This window comes from Lagopus muta, chromosome 13, assembly GCF_023343835.1.
Source record: "Lagopus muta isolate bLagMut1 chromosome 13, bLagMut1 primary, whole genome shotgun sequence".
NCBI lineage: Eukaryota > Metazoa > Chordata > Aves > Galliformes > Phasianidae > Lagopus > Lagopus muta.
This window is the reverse complement of record NC_064445.1, coordinates 11,637,097-11,657,758: the sequence shown is the minus strand read 5'-3', so window position 1 is coordinate 11,657,758 and position 20,662 is coordinate 11,637,097. Positions and strand designations below refer to the sequence as shown.

At 45.5% G+C, this 20,662-nt stretch overlaps 1 protein-coding gene across 12 annotated transcripts in view; it reads right to left on the bottom strand.

Moving 5' to 3' along the window:
* The window catches only part of ARHGEF9 (Cdc42 guanine nucleotide exchange factor 9), a 193,271-nt gene that overhangs the window by 52,952 nt on the left and 119,657 nt on the right, over positions 1–20,662 (bottom strand). For all 12 annotated transcript variants that reach the window (XM_048959999.1, XM_048960003.1, XM_048960001.1 and 9 more), the window contains 2 exons: positions 13,260–13,439; positions 2,136–2,327 (listed from right to left, as the gene is read on the bottom strand). In XM_048959999.1, coding sequence (XP_048815956.1) covers positions 2,136–2,327; positions 13,260–13,439 — 372 coding nt within the window. The remainder of the gene's footprint in view (positions 1–2,135; positions 2,328–13,259; positions 13,440–20,662) is intronic.

The window sequence follows — 20,662 nt, the reverse complement described above, 5'->3', positions numbered from 1 at the left end:
AGCATTTTGCCCCTCCTAAAAATCTTCAAAAATTGTTCACCACGCAGCAACCAGACCTTCACACTGAGCAAGGGCACAGCAGCAGCAATTCTCAGTGCTTCATGGTTTGCTGAGAGGGGGATTCCCCTCCAAGCCAGCTGCTTTCTGAAGTACAGGTAATTTTCATTCTGGTGCTGGCTAGCTTGTGAGCTCCTGATTTAGCAGGGCTGGTGCCATGGGTATTATGAATAATAACATGGTCTATAATAACAGAGTAGCAGGTTCTGGAACACATCCTACAGCAGAAAAGAGCAATTGGAGGGTTGCTAATCACCTCACAGGGGCTACAATCCTCTGACAGCAACCTCATATCTTAAGGTGTCTCAATGGCCTTAGGACTTCTTATTGTAATTCAGCAATGGGAGTATGACTACATGGCTGAGCTCAATCAGGCTCAACCTTTGCCACCCAGCCAGCACTGCTCTGCATTCCACCAGTATGTCATATTGCTCCCTTTGTCCTGGCACCTTCAAATAAAAGAGCAGAGGGGAAATGGGAGCTTGCCACTGCTACCAGCACTTCTGCATCTCATCAGCAGGTGTCTGGTATCTCCTGGAAAAACACCTGGTATTCTCTGGTAAAACTTCACCTCTGTACAAACCCATTTGGAGGAGCTCACAGCATCTCCAACCCACTCCAAACAGGAACACTCGTGTCATGCTGTGCCAAAATGCCTGCCATGGCTGTGCTGGTTCCAAGCCTTCTCCAGGCAAACTGATGGCTCTGATTGCATTGAGCAGAGGACAGCCCATCACTCTGCAGACAAGAATGCCCACTTCAGTCCTCATCTTCTAAGCGAGACAGCTGAGTCACTTCCTGGTGCTCTACCTGGCAGTCAGATTTATCCCTCAACACCATTTTGTATCACACATCTTTTTCACACATTGTGCATGTTGTTACGTGCTGCAAATCAGTGTTACTCCACAGCTGTCACAAAAACTGCATCTATCTGCTCCTCCTGAAAATCTTATTTGGCAAAAGCATGGTGACATGGCCAGGAAACACAAGTTCAGATTTATTCAGTTTTTCAATAGAAAAGTGCAAATGTAGGAAAAGAAGCATGATGCAAAAAAGTTCCTGCAGATTTTCCCTTCTTTAATGCAAAGCCTTCTGACTGAAATAGCACACTGAAATTAAGCTCATTTGTTTCCAAATTGAAATCCCAAGACTCTTCCATATTCGAAAAGCATCACAGTTGCTTTTTTGGTTGGCCGCTTTGCCTTTGCCTTTGTCAAAAGAAAAGTGGCAAGTATGAAGGGAGGAGGAAGACATCTAAGTAGAATTTGCAAAGGGCTTCACCACACTGACTATGGAAGAATTGGACACGGGCTCATGGAATCTTAAACCTTAAGAGGGATGAGCAGAAAGCCCCAGACTGTGATTTTTGTGCAAACACAGTTTTCCCTCTCTCTGAGACAGTTCTCAGGCTGTCCTGCAGCACACTGAGGCACGCCTGTGCATTCTCCTTCCCAAACATCCAGCACCACATGCATTACACTTCGCATGCAGGTCACTAAGGAGCTGTGGGAGTTAACTGTGCATAATGAAGAACCACGCTGAGGATGTGAGGGTGCAGTCATCAATGTTCACTTGCTTGCAGTTTCCCTTACGCTATGTAAATGTCACATACTTCATTTCCCATACTGAAAACGTTTTGCTCTCAATACCACTGTAAGAGAAGCCATTCTGAGCAAGGGGAAGTTGTGAACCCAATGTGAAAAACAGATGAAATGGTTAACTGATAGATTTAATTAAACTAATTTCCTTGGTCAACAGTTCAAAAGTATATGGCAATGGGCTTTAATAAAGAGAAATGCTTGAACGATCTCAACCTCTTCATTTTTTAGTCAGAAAGGTACAGAAAGAAGATCAGAAAATTGTTGTTTCGGTTAATACAAACCAAAGCTAATTAGCGGATCTAGCAGAAAACACTCAGAAGTATCAATACTTATTGACAGATGCTGCTCCTCTATTACACACACTACTCATAAGACGCTGCAACATCTTCCTGCATTTCTCAAGGCCAAACTCGGCCCTCAGCTCTCCACAGCCCACCACATGTGCTGCTGCATCCCCCATGGCACAGCCCCACGTACCTCGCAAATGTCCTTGAGGTGCTTGATGTAGTGACGCTCCGTGCTCATGATCTCATTGATGACATTGGCTCTCATTTGATCTCGGTTCTGGACGGTTCTGCCAAGACAGAGGCAGTCGGCGCTTGGATCCAAGTGGCCATTCTGCACTTCGCTGGTTCCCTCCTCCACTCCATCTTCTTGGTTCACCCATAGCTGCGAGAAGAGGGGAGAATGGCAAGGTCATTTACAAGTGCATCAGGAGAGCAGTGAATGAAGCCTGGGCTGTGGTCTGCACTGCACTGGGTGATACTGGAGCAAGTCGCTCTTTACAGCAATGGTGATGCCAGCACTGCATCCATGGCAGCCCAGAGAGCCCACTTTTACAACAGCATAACTGCACTCCCACGTGGTTCCCTGCACTCCACTTGGTTCCTCTTGTAAGCAAAGGGGCTGTGGGTTTTGATAGTTTAGATTCCAAGAATAGAATCATATATGAAGGCAACCAGACTGCCGGATGCTGCCAAGCGCTCTGAACTACCGCGTGTTCATTTGTACAACAGAGCAACCTGCAGGATTTAGCAGCATAAAGCACTGCTTTCCCCAGCCCTCATCAGCTGGGGGCTGCTGTGACAGGAGGAAACCTCTATCAGGAGGGAGGAAACCCTTACAGATGTCCGTTATCAAAGGTTGAGATACCTTCAGGAATCTGAGCAGATCTGACCATCCGCTCAAGCTAATCGGGGTTACAGCTCTCAGGTTTCCTCAGCCTTCCCGGGCCAGCATTTGTGCATGAGCATTGATTTTCATTTCACAGCAGCTTTCCCCCATCATTTCACATGAGCCATTCTCATTCAGGCAAAAGCCCTTTCTCAGCATCCTGAGGTTACAATCCCTAAACTGTGCTGGGATGAGACGGGGCCATTCCTTGACAGAACAAATTTCCTGCCATGTGGCACTGGACATTTCAGACTGCAACGAATTGCTGATAGCAATGATAAAGGATCTCTGCACCTTTAGCATACTCCACTTCCATCATCAAATAAGAGCATGCATTGAACTTGCACACGTAAAGCTACGGCTGACTCCGCACCTGTCTTTGAGCACAACATATGGACCAAGTACCTCCTTTTGTTACCTGTTACCCAAAACAAAATCTGCTTAAAATAACCCTTAACAATTCAAATTGGACTTGATGTGGTTTGTAAATGAACTTTTCATAAAGGTTAAAACACAGAAGCAGTGCTGTCTTACAAATATCATCTCAGATGTTACATAAATTAAGCAACTTCTCAGCATTTTAAGCTGAAAATACTGGAGACCTTGAAATGAAAGAATACCATGAAACTGTCCACACAGAGACATAAGGGAAACAAGCTGTGTAGCTAGCCTCATCTTTTATTCTTCTTTTTTCTGTTAGTAGTTTTCAGTAATTTCCCATTATTCAGCTTAACTTCTATTTTAAATGTCTTGATTGTAAAAGGCCGAGTTCCTGCAGATTAGCACAGTAAAAACACCAAAAGCTTCCCACACTCCTTCCCTGTTTTCCTATCCAATTATGTTTTGCTAAACCACATCTCTTATTACAGCTCCCACATTCTGCCTTCCTACGATGAGTCGCACAGGCCAAGAAGCCCAAGTGTTGGAAGAAAAAAAACATCTCTTCTCTGGCAGAATGTTCACGATGCTGCAAACTTGGGTCTAAAAAAAAAAAAAGCACCATAAAAAGCCTGACTTTTCACCCTGTTCACATCCGTGCCATGGCTGGGAGCTCTCGGGGACTTTACACAAAGGTGCATGGAGCTGTGATGCCATGTAAGTGATGGGATGCTCTCTCTGCAGGATCCATTGGGCGCAACACCTCTGCTGAGCATCTGGGAGCACTTTCTGGGAGGGAAAGCCAGGTGACACAACCTTCCTGCCAGTCACACCTCAGCACTGCTCCCAGCTGCAGTTCCCAAAGCACGAAGGCTTTGTACCTTTCCCCAGGACAGCACAGCCAAGAGTCAATTTGATGCCCTGTGTGACAGAGCAGAAGTGAAGTGCGGTGAGTGTGGCTGTCAGCTCTCGTTTCCTCGCCCCGAGGCCCAGGGGAGGGCCGTGTCAGGACACCGGGTGCAGCAGCACCCAGCGACATGGCCATGGCTGCAGCAGGGCACATCTGAGAGCAAGCAGCTCCTCTGCTGCAGGAAGGCTCAGCAGCGAGCGCACTGCTGGGGGGCAATGCCCACCTTCCCCAGGACCTTCCCAAGCGATGGGGCTCTCCACCATGGCACCTTCTACAAAGATGGACTGGAACATGCTTCTGAGTCACCACAGCCAACGTCGACTTCCAAAGCTACCAAAAGCAACTGATTTATACTGTACACCCATTTTGGGAGGTGTGAGTTTGATGCAAAGGACAATCATCAGCAGGGATCCTCAGGGCAGATTTATTGGTATTCTAGACCATATGTATATTAAAGTGTATCCAAGGGATGGAACCACAAGGACAGGCTGTCAGAGCTGGAGCTGTGCAGCCTGGACAAGGGAAGGCTCTGGGAAACCTGAGCATGGCCTGTCAGAATGTAAAGTGGAAGTACAAGAAAGGAGGGGACATACTCTTTAGCAAGGTCTCTTGTGACAGGATAAGGAGAAGTGGTTTCAGACTAAAAGAGGGGAGATTTAGATTGGACATAGCAAAGAAGTTTTTTACAATGAGGGTGGTGAGGCACAGGTTGCCCAGAGAGGTGGTGGTGCCCCATCCCTGGTGACACTCAAGGTCAGACTGCATGGGGCTCTGAACTGTAGGTGTCCCTGCTCATTGCAGGAGGGTTGCAATGATGGCCGTTAAGGCTCCCTTCCAACTCAAATGGTTCTATGACTCTATGATTCTAAGAAAATCAAGAACTAACGTAGAAATTAAACCCTCGACTGCTTTCAGCTGAAGATGAATATTCCTTCCTGCTGCTATGAAGAGGTATCTGCAGCTCTCCCAAGCCCAACCAGAACAGCTTGTTGCCAAGCTTCAAGACATTCCTGCTTGTTTGGCAACCAAGCACAGTTTTACAGCTCTACTTCCTGGAGCCAGGCAACCATGAAAAAAACTTCATTTTCATTAAAAAAAAATTGTCATAATAGTAAGCAGAAAAAAGCTTGAAAGCATGAATCCTAAAGGCTTTGATTCTCTAATGCAAACAGCAAGCTTGTAAATGTTTATGATTTCTGAAAGCCTCAGAATTTGGCACACCTCTTGTGTACTGTAGCAGCATTCCCAGCTTCCACATCACAAAACTCAGGAGTCCCACTTTCTTCCTTAATGAATTTTTTTCCCTTTCCAGCTAATTCATGTTTCCAAAAAATTAGGTGTAATCTAGCGGACTCCTGCTTTAGATTAAAACAAATGCAACAACTTTATTGGCAAGAGAGAAAGCCTTCCCCCTGTGCTCTCAAACATTCCAGCTTTGTATCTCTCACATCTCTGCATTCTCTGCATTCAAACACTTACCACTTTTTCAGGGTAAAGTTTTAGTTTTCATCTAAAGTTCAGAGCATCACTCAGGGATGAAGAGAAACATTCCCAGCTCTGCTGCTGAACTTGGGCCAACCCCTTCAACTGGTCTAGGCTTCTCCCGTCTATACTAGGGGATAAGCTCCTATACCAATGATACATTTCATGAGTATTTTTGAGGTTTGCAGGCTTTATGTTGAAGGAGGAACATAGAAAAGCTTTGAATTATGGCCTTAAATGCATCACTGCAGGCTTGCCATGCTCTTTGTTCTCATCCACAAGCAACAAGTGGCTAGCTGGGTGCTTGGTCTTACATAGCATTGCTTCAGCTCTGGGGCTTGTACAGCTCTCAAATCCTCTAGTGCTTGTGTTAAGCAATAGCTGGGCTATGCTTGGGCAAGGGGAAGTCACACTCTGAGTGTTGTGTTCACCATCTCCAGAGGGCAAATCCTCTCTGCTTCTCTGTACTCGCTTGAACCTTGATGCTGCTGCACTGCAGGCAACAGCCAGGTACAAGAGGCAAACTGGGGGTGACACTATTCCCTCCCAGCACCTTACTGAATGTCATCTTTAGCTGATCTAGACAATGCTGCTAAGGTTCCTATTTTAGTGCAGTTCCATAATTCACCTGTGGGCAAGGGAGCCCTGTTCAGTGTGTTCTAGCCACGTGCAACTCTCCCAACAATGCTTTCCTGCCCAAAAAGCTCAGCACCCCACTGTTGGAGTAATGGCTGAGATACCATTAGTGAAAGAACGTCCCACCCCTTCCTTAGATATTTTCCAGTGTGCACTGATCAGCAGTGCACAGATTTACCTCCCTCCCTTAAAATTATGTCTGTTTTACAAAAGAAACTTCAGACCTCTGTTTTCCTCCCTCACCTCACCTGCCCAGTCCTCCCACTCCAGCTGGGTGGCTGCCACCCCTGCTGAGCTCCTGGAGGGCTTTCCACAGGAGGAGATGGGAATTCAACCTGGCACCTCTCACGTGGATTTCAAGAAGTCTCTCTGGGCTCCTGCCCTGTCCTCAGCAATTAGGGGCTGTGGCTTGGAGCAGAAGTATTACCAGCTTTAATCACTGCACCCAACACTATCTATCTTTTAGGAGAAAAAAAAGCAAAAAGTAACTGCTGTTCTTCAAATCACCAACAACCCTACAATAACAAATTAGCCTTCAGTGCCTTTTTAACACCTCTGCAATGCAAAAAAGCACAGACTCTGAAATAATACAGTGAACAACAGCCTCCCTCATGCCACTGAAAAGGTCCAACATTGCAAAAGAAAAAGAAAGAAAGAAATGCTGCCATTAGAACCATTTCAAACTTCTAAATTAGGAATTAATTAAAAGGAACCAACAAAAAGTGCATAAAAAAAAGCAAATTGCGTAACACTAATTCTAAGTGATATTTCACTTGGAAAGGCCACTCCACACATGTAGAAGAACAGGCTTATCACAAGGCTCACAGTCGTCCTATTTGGAAACTCAACCCTGATTAGGAGGCCATGACCAGTAGTAATTGGCAGAAGTGGATAAAATAGTCAAGAAAAGTCCTTTTGCCTAAGGATGCAGTTCCAGGAGCCAGGGAGAGTTAATAACTTCATTGCACTAGTTAATATTATATGTGATTTATAAAAAACCTGTAGAAATGTGATTTATCAATTTGCAGCTGTACCTAAATGGTGCATAAAATCACCAAACAGCACCATTCCAACATAATATGACCTGTAATTATTATATATTTAGACAGCTGAAAGCACACACTGTACACAGTGACACGTTACTCGAATGGGCACTATGGGCTGATAGTCTCATCATAATCAGAAAGCATGATAAAACAAACATTTTACCAGCCATCAAGATTATTCATTTCCTTCCATTGGAGAGTCACAAGGACAAAACTAGCAGATAATGTCCCATCCTGAATCCTAGCTCACAATTAGGGAGTGTGGCAGATTAATGCAGGCAGATCCTTCCAGAGAGCTGCTGCCATTCTGCTCACCAGTGGCTTTTATAACAAGTACCAGTTAGTACAGAGTGCAGAGCTTTGCATAGGTGCAACAGTCAACATTGGTCTCACAATGTCACTCCAGCACCTGGGCACCACGGCCAGGGAACGAGCAGGTTACTCTGGGCTCTCTGAGCCCCATGGCTGATGTCTGTCCCTCCCCTGCCTGCCAAAGAGGTGAGGGCCTGGCAGATGCAAGTGCTGGGATGCTCTCGCCCTCCTGGCAGCCCCAGCAAATCCTCTTCCAGCTCTTCCTCTTCCTCCCCAAACTCTTAATTGCTAGCCTCAGCAGCTCCCTTTACACAAGGTAAGAAATACCCTTCACTCATTGCTGGAAAAGGAGAAAACAAGGGCTCCATAGGAACACCTTCAGACTATGTATCTGTGAAAAAAAACCTCCAAGGAAGATGCCTTGTGTTTCCACCCTGTTTTCTGAGCCAGTTCCCATGAACTGGCTAAAGCTCCACCAGGCAGCAAATGTTACTTGGACACACAATGCACCAGGTGTGCTTTACCCTCACATACTTTACCCTCACATACTGCATTTCAGCTCTCCTCATTTTCTAAAATCCTAAAGTGCATGGAGGAGCTCTGGCAGTTCCTTGCATCAGCCCAGCTTGCAATGAAGCCACCACTGCACCCAGCAGAAGTCTTCCTTCACACTAGCTTGGCAGAGAACAGGGAAGGGGCTGTGAAGATCTGTGTCCAATTGAAAGAACGGCCTCAAAACAGTGCATTTGCACCCAGAAACCAGCTTGTAGGAGGAAGGGCCCAAGTGCCTGCATTTGAACCTCTGGGGATCTGACAGATGCTGAGCTGAGTGGCATTCCCTGTCACGTTAATGACAGTTGCAATTAGCACAGGCAGTGTTTGGATGCTAAAATGCTGCTTGACTTTAAAAAGCCCCACAATTTGTCTGCAGTGCATCCTGTCACTGTGGAGTACTGCTCACGCTGTGTGCGGTACCTCCACCAGAAGCTATTTTTGTGCTGGATTTGTCACAGGAGAATAAAATCTCCTTTAAAAGGCACTGATGCTGCAGCAGACACTGCAGCACACAACGCTTTATTTGTCCAACAGGTAAAGGCCATTCAGTGCCATCCTCTTCTCCCTCATCCCATCTCTCCCATCTCTCCTTGATGCCACGGCAGGTGGTGCTAAGCACTACGAGAAGACTTGGGTGCAGTCTCCTAAAAAGTGCCTTAAAAGTTTCCACCAATTGATCTAGCACTTCTCATCTATCAACCAAAAGTAAAGTTTTCCAGCTTTTCAGCAGGAAAACCAACCTAAAATTAGAACACCTGGAGATCTAAGCAAAGGTGAATGATAGGAAGGAGCACTGCTTCACTGATCCATCCCTGTGTGTTCTGCCCTGGAAGGGGCACTGACCAGGGGGAATGTGAGCACCACAGCAGGATCATTACCCTTCAGTTCCCAGAACATCGAGCAGTCACTGGTTGCTACAAGACATTGCAGCAGAACCTCCCCAACCCTATGTGCTCTTGAGGTTAGCTTGGCAAATAGGGGGAAGAGTTGCTGAAGTGCAAGCAAGCACATTCCAGCAACTCAGCCTGCCTCTAGGTATCCAACAAAGGCAATCCCTTTCTCTGTCCAGGCTGTATGTATTTTGCTGTGCCTATCTCTAGGGAAAGACTTCACAGCAATAAGCATCAGCAATGGTTTGGTTTTACATTTTATTTCCAGTGGAAATGCATAAGAGCCCAAGAAGGATGCCATCTAGCTGGTTGTGGCCCAGCCATTTTGGAGGTACAGTGCTGGGTTCTGTAATCAAAGCCTTGTTTTGAGACTCTGTTTTATGAAGGAGACTCTGAGGTATGGCAGCTGATAGATCCATGTGCAGTACTCGAGTATTATTGTGCTGTAAATCCCTGCCTACAAATACTAAGCTTATTTTTTTTAAGCTCACATGTGGATGTGCTGGCATGCAAAAACTCAATTGCACTACGTTATGAAAAGCCAGACCAAGACAATTCCATTCATAAAGGAGAGAAGAGAAACAAATGAAATGGCCACTACAGAATCCTGTTTAAAAATCCTCTATTTTTCTTGGTGCACCTCCCCCATTCTCAGACCCTTACAGAGGACAGGACGTTGAGAAACACTACCAGCAAATCACTGGATTAACTTGTGCCCTGTGCCATCCAGAGTGCCCACCTGGTAATGTACACTAAAATACAAGGCAGTTCTGCCCAAAACCCAGCTCCTTCTTTGGTCTTAAAGCTAGTTCTGGAGTGCTCATGCTCCTCTCTCATCATGTAAGGTTTTCTTAACTTTCTCCCTGAATGTAAGAAACCATTCACAATTGCTTACTAAATTCCATACCTTCTCCTATGATTTTTCTTTGATTTTTCTCTTCCCTGAAAAGCTTTATCATCCAGTTTACCCTTTAAAATTCCTGCGCTCCCAAAGCTTTTTGGCTTTATGCTATCCTCCTTCCTTCTAGCCAACTCTCTAACTATTAAGAGGATAACTCTGCAGGCCTTCTGCACAGAAGCAACTCCCCTGCATTCCTCAAATGCAGTACTTGTTTACAACCCCCTGCCTCCAAAGCAGGCATGTACAAGAGGCCAAGGTAATCGGCAGGTTGCTGTTTTTCTCTGCACTTACAAATGGGAATTTTCCCTGCTATGAGGTTCTGTGAGTGCCAAATCCTCTGCCAAAGCTTTTCATGTGATCTGGCTGCAAAGCAAGAAGCGTCAGACGTTTCACTGCAAACCATGTTTTCCAGCCCAGGTTTGTATGCAGAAAAGATCCAAACAACTTCAAGAGAAATCTGACTTTGCACTGATGCTAACAGAGGTGCACCATCTGTTAGCATCTAAGGGAGACCTGCAGTCCAAAACATACTGAAATTAACCCTGTTTGGTTTTACACCCATTTGGTCTGTCCTGTCTCCCCTTACTCTGCTTTAGATCCTCTGCCATGCCACATGTTGTTCCCTTTTCCTCCCCTAATTCAATAAATGGAATATAGAAAAAAATATATATTTTTTCTTATGTGTGTAAAACTAGAGCCATCCAGCCTAAATCAGGCAGCTTTCTGGTACCACGTCAAAAAAGCAAAACTCAAAGTACAACAAAAAAAACATCCAGCCTCCTCATCATGAAAGTGTGACCAGTTCAGTAAGAAATACACAAGAAGAAAAAAGGTGATGAAAGCAAAATGTAAATGTTTTGGGTTAAGTGGTCCTTAACAGGACCCTAAAGGAGCACAAACTGCAATGATCCTGCAAAGAGAAGAGAGGTTCCAGTTGCCTATCCAAAGCCCCAATGGCTTTCCAGGCATCTGGTCCAAGCTACTCTCTCTTTGCAAGTAAAGTGGGAGGGGAGAAAAAGGAATCTGCAAGAATAGAAATGAAGAAGCAAGAAAGCGACCTCTGCCAGCAGGAGAGCAGAACATGGCAGCCCAAATGGCATCTGCTTGCTCAGTGCAGGACAGCCAGCAAGAGGGCTGCCTTGTGGCTGCAACCTGACAAGCACTGCAGGGAGAAGACAGCTCAGGTTTGGAAAGCCAAGTGGTGAATTTCCCCCTCCAGCCTTCCTTCAGAGGCAGAGCTGTGGACAAACTGTGACAGAACTCTACCTGTGTATTTTTTTGAAATGTTAATTATCAATCATGCCAGCAAACCAACACAGCTCCCAGCTCTGAGGGCACGGGGTTTGGTTGCAGGGCAGGTGTCTGATCTCAGGCTGTGCTGAGCGAGCGGCTCACAACTGGGAAACTGATCCACTTCTTGCAGAGTTGAAGGGTTGATTTCATTGGAGTGAGAAAATGGGCAAGAAATTTGCCTGGAAAGGCCATCATGATCCTAGCTAAGTCCCAGGGTTCATCCCAGGCTGTTTTTCAGGCGTTCTGTTCTGTGTTTCACAGTCTCAGATTGATGTACTCCTCTCCTTTGTTTTTACCAACTTCTAAAAACAGTCTCCCAGTGTCTGAAAAGCGTGGGGAGAGATGTAAAGTTCAGCCAGGCCAGATGATCCACAGGCTTGGGACTCAGAGTAAATGGGTTTGTTTTGTTAAGTTGTTCCTCCGGTTGTTTTTTTTGAAAAGAGTGCAGTGCAAAACAAGGCTGTTATTAAATCTAGCATGAGCACTACGCTTACAACATTACACAAAAATGGGTATTAAATCTTTTCCCCTGAATCACAAACAAAACATCACTGGTAAATGCACTGAGAAATTAAACTGGCCCAGAATACTTCAGCCTCTGAATCAAGCAGAAATAATGAGACAGATTTGTCTAAGGCAGCCTTCCCAGCTAGCAACACAGATAGGATGTGCTTGTGACACCGGTGAGAATATTTCCCCCAATGAGATTAATGTCTTGATCGCACCTCATACAAATCTATTTACCAAGCTCGTTATTTCCACTGGGTTCAGGGTCAGCCTTGCAGTGCCCTATTCAACAAAACACTGAACACTATTTTTTATTCTGGGATTGGTGCTAACATTTTCCACCAAGGGAGCTTAGCTCCTCTTGCTCTCAGCACTGGCCAAACTCAGGAGAGACATCAGAGCAGCATAACAAGCACCAGAGGGGAAAACAAAATTGTGCACTGGGGATCAGAAGGATGCAGTAGCACACAATCAGTCAATGTATGTCACTAGGAAGCACAAGGTCATTATTTTTAAATCCCGTTTTCCTAATGCTAGTGGCTGCTTTCTGTATGGTGTGGTATAATTAAATAGGGATCTTGATGATGCAGGATTGCCCAAAAGAGGAAGGATTCAGAAGAGGGGTAAGGCAGGCAAAGAACCAAAGGTAACGTGGTGTCTTCTTAAGATGCAGCATTGTCTTCACTGTGTGTTTCAGAAAGAAGTCTTCCCCTTGACCGCTGCAGAGCTGTCAAATTGCCCAGGAGGCTCAAAGCAGAGGGTCATCTTTCAGACAATTTCACATGGCAAAAGAAATCTTCATTTCTGAGTCAGATACCCTAAGCTTCTAAAGGAATTAAATCTCTGATTCTGCCTTTCAAACCCTTGGCAGAATAGAAGGAGAAGGAAGCACACGAGGTCAATGCCGATGTCTTGACTCTCCGAGGAAGGCTCCAGAGAGCCCTAATAACATAGCAGAAGCAATGATAGCAAGAAGGGCATCTCCTTGTGCCTTCACTTTTTTTAGATGTACACATAAAACAAAATAAAAATAAATTAAATGCTTGAATCCTTTTCATTTCAGAAAGGCTGGGTTGCCACTGGAGACAGCTAGGTACAACAAAACCTGCTTCAGCAAAAAAGCAACGACAAGCCAAATTGTTCCTGGTCTCCTTAAAAGAATGAACAGAGCTGGTTGCTCTCCTGAGTGCTGGCTGCCTTTAGACCCCAATCCTTTACTTACAGTTAGCATGACACAACTGGTTTTCCAAAAAAGAAATGCTTCAGGAGAGAGGCAACAGCGGGTTAAGAGACACAGCAAAGGCATTCCACATCCCAAGAGCACAACGCCTGAATCCTCTGCCCCACTCCCACTGTCTTTCAAAATCATTTTTCTTTCCCGTTTTTTCACAGAGAAAACATGCACAGTGGAAATAAGCACCAATGACAACAAATGCAATAAGTAGAACAGTTCATCAACCAACCCGAGCAGCAACAGCAGCAATTCGCTGAAGCAGAAAAAACAAGAAGGTCACTCACCCTCACAAAGCTGGCAGGAAACCATCCTTCTTCGTCATCAATCTGACCCCACCACCAGTCCTTGTTGGAAGCATCCAGCACCTTGATAACGTCTCCTGCTTTAAACGCCAACTCCCGGTTGGCCATGGTGACGTGATCCCATACTGCCTCAGCACTTACAATAGAACCACCACTGATCAGCTTTGGGAACAGAAAACCAAGAGTCAGTAAGAGCTTGTTTCCCTGACACAAGCACATGCACAGCAGCAGCAGCACAGAAAGAAAGCGCTCAGCCAAAAGAAAACACTTCTCCCCCATTCCAATCCATAACAATTTTGCCTTCATATGAAGTATTAACAAGATACAGATCAGTCTGCAGCCATTTCTCAGACCACTGTTCTGCCCCTAACCATGCCCCACATGCAAGTGGGTATGTGGACGTTCAGCATGTGGGGTCCTATTTGCATGGAAAAAGCAACACCCCCCTCACCGCCACGCTCGCTGCAGGCATGGGCATGCACACCTGTTTGGGCCCAAGCCAGCCAGCACAAGGCATAGCTGGGAGGTCCCAACAGAGGCAGAAGATGGCATCCTGCAAAGGAATTTTAGTTTCAGTACAAGTTTGTTTGGTTAAAGACAGTCACAGCTCAAGGTTCAGAAGGCAATCCATGCAAAGTCAAGCAAAGCTTTCAAACAGATGTAGAAGAACGCTTTTTGTATAACTGCAAGCTTAGTATTCCTCTGATGTTGATGACACACTGACTGTTTTGAAATGTTCCCAGCAGACGAACAGCATACAAGAACACCTGCTGACCTGTTGCAGGTCCATCCCTCAGAACGGCACCAAGGCCAGCCCGGTGCCCCGGGACCTACTTACTGAGTATGGTCACTTCAGAGCCGGCCAGCAGCACGGCAATGACCTCTGTGAGTCTCACATTCATTTCAAGCCACCCAGGTTTATACAAATTCCTACCTAACACCAGCAAGAAGGACTCATGCAAATGCTGGCACTCACACAACATCACACAAACCATCCAGCTGTGCCCAGGACACTTGCTGCTCCTCGCAACGAGACATTTAGGTTTTAGCAGAGTAGTAAGCATTTGTGCCCCACCACTGCAAGGATTCAGCACAGAACAGTCAGAGCAACTGAGCACATCTGAACGTTATCCAGGTGCTGACTGGTTTGTCAGAGCCATCCCAAGCCATGTTTGTTAATTCTGGTGCCTGAGATACACTCAGTGAGCACTAGGGCTCACCTGCAGAGAGAAATTTCAACCTACAAAGAGTAAACTCAGCTTTGTAACCATTACAACCCTTGCAAGAATTAGCAGCCACAGATATCTCAATTTAGGCAAGCAAGACAAAGTGTGAAGGCAATAACCCATCACTACAGTGAGGTAAGGGGAGAAGCACGGGGAATGGTTAGAGAGCACTTAACAGCTCTGCTAGAAGTTTGGCTTACAAAAATGCCTTTTAACTACCTGCAAAGTAAGGACCTGCAGTAAATCTTCTGGCACTGCTGCAGCATTCTCAACATAAATGTGAAAGAGCATTTAAGTCCCCATGGGCAATTCCATCAACAGATTAAAGGACCTAATGTACAGTTTCTCTTGAACTGACTTTCCTTTACGAAATCGAGTTTCTCAGATTTGTGACAATTGCAGTTACAGCTTCAGCTCTTCAGTTATTAGGGCCGGTTTACATAACAAAAGCAGTATCTAAGAAAAGAAACAAGGCTTCTCTATATATTATATTAAGGCCTTCCTAAGTACAAACCTTACAAGATCTCTGGATAAGAGAACAGAAAATAAAAGCAGCATGGGTTAACAATAGGCTCCCACTCAGAGTCAAGCAGTGGGCATGATGTGTTGAACTTACTGCAGACAGCACCTAACAGAGTGGTGTGGCTTTCTCTTACAGTCAGGCATTTGATACAGGGATGGCTGCAGTCAGGTGGCATAGGACCCTCAGCTCGTCCCAGCCCTGGGCAGCTCCCTTCCCCGGTGTTTCAGCAGCCCTCCAGGCACCCGGGCATTTTGGCTACAAGGTTCTTGAATACAGATGATCAGAACTGTAAATACCATTCCCTAAGAGACCTTACCAGGGATGTGTGAAGCAGCATGAAATATTTCCCTTACAGCATCTCAGCGAGACACTGCACCTCCACTCCCTCCCATGGCTGCCGCCCACCAGCAGCTCACTGCGATCTGGCACTCATCTAATGAGACGAGGCAGAGGGCCTCTCTTTATCTAGAAAATCAGGTATCTTATAAAAAAATAAATCGGGTTGGCCTGACACTCATTCCCTTTGTTAACGCCACTGGGTATTTCAGTCAGCTTTTTACTGATGATGAACCAGGAGCAGAGCTATTATGCAGAAGCTGCATTTGTGCTTTTTCTGCTTTGACTGACATACACTTCATACACAGGCAGATCTGAGTACGAGCTGCCACAAAAATGTCACCAAAACCAAGCTTCAGAGGGACTGTGCTTCAGAGCCTCCTAGCCCACTTCGTAAAAGCAAATTTCCAAGCCTGAGGCTCCAAAGCCCAGCTTTGAGGAGCACAGAAGGGCTGATGGAGAGTGCAGAAAAGCAGGGCTGTGTGCTCAGTGTTGCCAGAGGGACATTCAGCTGGTCCTTTCCTCAGCCCCGGAAAGGGATCCACTCACCAGGAAGCTGGCACCAAGCCTCACCCTTCCAAAGTACAAAAACAGCTCAGCCTGCAGTAACAGGACAGTGATGGGACAGCAGAATTTGGGTGCTGGGTCCACTGAGAAAATGTCAGCACCTGACATTGAAAGGTCCAGCTTTTATTTTGGAAGGCATCTTGCTGCATCTGTGCAGCCGTCCGACTCATTCAGGGCAGAGTTACAAAGACAGAACCTGACGTCTGCAGCAGCAAAGGATGAGAACAAGAGAAAGGTCAAGATAAAACACTGTATATTTCCTGAGAAAATGCAACAAGAGCTGTTCAATCCAGAAAGTTCACACCCTTGGTTTCAAGTCTGAGCCTAAACACTGTGGTCAGACATCCTCAGCCAAAGACTTTGAATGGAACTTATCTCCCGTGCTTTTAGATGTCTACCATACAGCATCTGAACCAGTCATCAGGACTCTATAATCAGCGAAGAGAAAGAGACACATCTGGAGTGTGATTCATCTCCGCTATTTCAGTTACGTACCTCCAAGTGAGGCGCATCGTGCCCTAGAAATGGCTATTTCTTTCTGTTTAAGTGGGTGATGCAGAAGTTTACGTTTCTGACATCTTAACATTCATGCTATAATCTGGCTGTGGCCAAAAAGGGGTAAGAAAGATTGGATTAAATAATGATAATCACCATAGTAATGGCCAAATAGTTAAATCACACTATCAGAGACACCAATTTCCTGATGTGCAAGGGCTTTGTAAATAACACTGTGTTCTCTGGGTCCACTGCAAGAATCTCAGCCTTGTGAATTTATAATAATGAGGATCTGAATATCTGGAGAAAATATACTGCTTATACTGAAGGACACGGAGGCAGCCAGAAGAAACACATTAGCTGATAACGTGCTTACGGGTTTGACAGAGTGCAGACATACAGCACGGCCAGGTGGAAGCCCTAGATCCTATGACAACGGCCTTGCAGAAATCCCTCAGTTCAATTTTCACTACAGCTTTCCAGAGTGCTCTGCAAACCTCCAGTAAAGAATTCAGGCACAAATCCTTGCTCTGAAGGTGCCTATTTTAAATAAAATGCCCCTAATACTCATGTACAACAGGTGATTGCTTCACAACAGCAAACAAAGCAATTCAATAACTCCTGCGTAAGGTCCACGTGGATTTTGCTTTCTCTCCTAGTCTGGTTTTATTTCAGGAACTATGATATGCAGCACGGCAGGGATGCTGTAGACTCTACCACTGCAAATGTGGTGTGGTTCAGCATTGGGGAACCTCTGCTGAGCTCACCTGCTGTGTCTTCCATCACCTTGCTTGCTTCCAGAGCCAAGACATGCATTTTTGGCCAATGTCTGCCTGCAGTGAGGCAACTGACTCTGAAACAGGTTTTAGAGAAATCACCTAATCCTAAGAATTCTCATCTAGACAGCACTTACTGGTTTCTCAATGGCCAACTTGGAAAAAGAAATCAGGGATTTACTGGTCTCTGTAGACTGAAACGGGCTCAAAATAGCAGAAATTCTTTTGGTGGATGATTCAGTTTGAGGCTGGGGAAAACAAACCTCTATTCCTAACTCTTGCAGGGATAAATAACAGCTTTCAGCTCCCGAGATTCTGCACTGGCTTTTAAGCACAGAGTTTCTAAAGATCCAGAATTCACCTAAGGAACAGCCACCCCCAAAAGACATCCAGAGAAGTCGACCAGCAGTCGACCAGACCATCTCCTCAGAAAATTTCAAATAAGTGCAAAGTTTCCAAGACTGTAATGAATAATCCTAGGGCAGGTATTTTGCCATCGGATCATTTTCTAATACGTTTAATTGAGTTATAAAAGTTAAAGAACAAAAATAAAAATCAACCAAAACCCACTGCTATGGGTAGTTCCCATTCAAAACAGAGTCACGTGAACTATGAACTCCTCTGCAGAATGAGGATGGCAGACTCTGGAGGGGAGACGGAGAAGAGCAGAGACAGAATGCCACTTGTTTAAACTGTCCTTGTACAGACACGTCCTGTATACAAACACCATAAAGGCACTCTGAAATAATGACAGCATTTCCCATTGTATCCAACAGGCTCCTTTCCATAATGGCAGCAGCCAAAATACCTTCGAGCAAAAATACACAGAGAGCCAGAGTTCAGGGTGAAGAAATGGATCCTTGGGTAAGCCCAGCAGAATAGGAGACACTTCGCTTCCAGTGTTCCCAGCAGAAAGGCACCTTACACTGCCTTACCACTCATGTTTTAATTGCATTGCTCCCTCACGTGCAGTAATGCTTACAGCACAGAATGTAGGGCTGTTTCTCATGGGGCTACTTATTGTAATAGCAATGCCATCATCTTAAAGATGTCCCAAGAAACATGCGCACGGCTGCTGTGCAATCCCCTCATCCATCTCCACATTTAAACAACAAGCACCGTGTGTCCACGTGTCACTGGTTTCTGGGCTGGTTCAGCCCAGTGGGGTGGAGGAACTCACCAACCTACACCCCAGGAGAGGAGGAATGGGGGAAGGGAATAGGCAGGGAGATGGGCCTACAAACACAACAACAGCAGTGAGCTAAGGGAGAAAATTAACATAGTAAATATGATAGAAAAATGTGGGATAACACAATATAATATGATATCATTGGAATTGAAGCTAATAAATTAAATGAAATGGGAGAGAGAGCGTCCAAAACCAAAAGCCTTACTCTAATGCTGAAGGTGAGATGGCTAGGGAGCACAAACCACAGAGACGAGCAGCAAAAGAAGGGGCAACCTCATGACTCCCAAACAGTTTGATCTTTCCTTCTGAATGGAAAACGGAAACAGAACAGTGAAAGTCTACTGGCATAAGTAGTTCTTCTCTACCCAGAAACACTGACAGTTCACAGAACTGGAGCATTAACGCAGTAACTCCCAGTGCTCAACATGATGTTACGGCGCGGAATATTGATAACAAAAACCAGAAAATCATGACACTGTGGAATTGTTTTGGTGGGCGCTCGCCTGAGCCAAGCAGACCACAGAAACCACGGAAGGTGACTCGGTCCCAAATCTCTGCTTTTCACGACTATGGCAGCTTTGCTGTCACAGAGCAGACAGAAGGGAAGCACTCAGCAAATGTCACCCCAGCCCACCAGGTTATGCTTTTATGCTGTTGTTTTTTTATAATCTCCCAAAAGTCCCTTTGATCACGTGCTTATTTTTAAACCCCTCATCAGAAGTTACACAGACTGAATAACGCTCAATCACTATGGAGTAGCCATATGGCTCCCCCACCAAACAAACAGGAGAGAATCTCCACTTGATTTACATATTCTCTAAAGAGGTGCAATGTCATGAAAGTTAAGCGTGAGGCAAAGAACTTTCTCTTTCAAGCCCTTTGATGAATTTGACAAATGCCTGGACTGCAGCTGAGAAGTGCTGATTGGAGTGAGAGAGCCTCTGCTACCCCCCTGTTGGTTGGAAGCTTTATGTGTATATGAAGGTGGAGGATCAGCGCAGACCGAAAGGCTCATTAGGCCTGGGTTATTACATTCTTCATTGATTTAAATTTTCTTGCAGAGTGCCTGGCACAAATGAAATCACCTGGTCTCATCTGAGGCACAGTAGCAGACTCCAGGGTATGCTATCCTCCATGTCATTCCTATTAATTGTAACAGCCATAACGTAGAGCCGCTTACCACATCTAGAGAGCTGAGATTGCCTATAAGATCAAGGCAGGAATGAAGAAAAGGGCTATGAAGGAGCTGGAGTTACCCCAGTAAAACTCGGCCCTTGTGGTTTTTAATTGGCCCTGGAGCAGCAGCAAGCCTGTACTCTGGTGGTGCCCATTGCCATAATTACTTTCCAATCCTTTCTGCGTATGGGGCACATCAAGCTTCCTCTTGCCTGATGACATATCTTCTGTGTAGAGTAATTACAAATAGCCACTGACCATGATCTTTTAAATCACATGAATTATGGGATTGGTTCTGGTGCTCAAAGTTTACATTACCCAGGCAAACAAAACCTCTCTTCCAATGAACGAGCTCCCAGCACCAGCACGGGCTGTCAGCACGAATCCCGCACTATGGCATGTGGAAAACAAAGGTCTAAAGGCATATGGAGGTTTAAAGCTGTGTAAATCCCAGTCCTGTGACCAAAAATGAGGACTTGTCACATTCCTAAATGACGGCAGAAATGACCTTAAAGACCTACAGACATATTGAAAATCCTTCCTGCGAGCAGAGGACCACAGCCGTGCTTTGATTTATGCCCCATTTCATCTTACCCAGCTGACCCTGCACAGCACAACGTGGTGAAGGAAGCAGGCAGGGTCTGTTATCAATGTTTGCAGTGTTAATAAACCCAGCCTGGCCCAGCTGCTCACTGCTGCAGCAAACGTAGTGCCGGCTAATGTTGCGTACAGGCTGCTGCGGGACTCGGGGAAAACTGATACAGTTCTTTCCCATTTATCCAGCATATAAAATAATAAGCAAAACCACAGATATTACAAAATATGTATAAATTAAGCTCTGGGAATGTACAGTGAAGAGCAATGGTGATGCAATTGAGGACGCACAGCACTGAGAGCTCAGCTGTATGCAGATTGTTCTAAGCATCCCTGTGCTGTGGCGCAGCTGATCCATGCTTCAAAAGCCATTTGGGGATAACCAAGACTTGCCTGGAAGTGCCAGGAATATCACATCTAGATTCCTGCCCCAAAACCCATGCCTTCCTCAAAAAGGAAAGTAGAAAAACTTCCTCCCATGGAGCAGACAGGCTGGCTGCAGG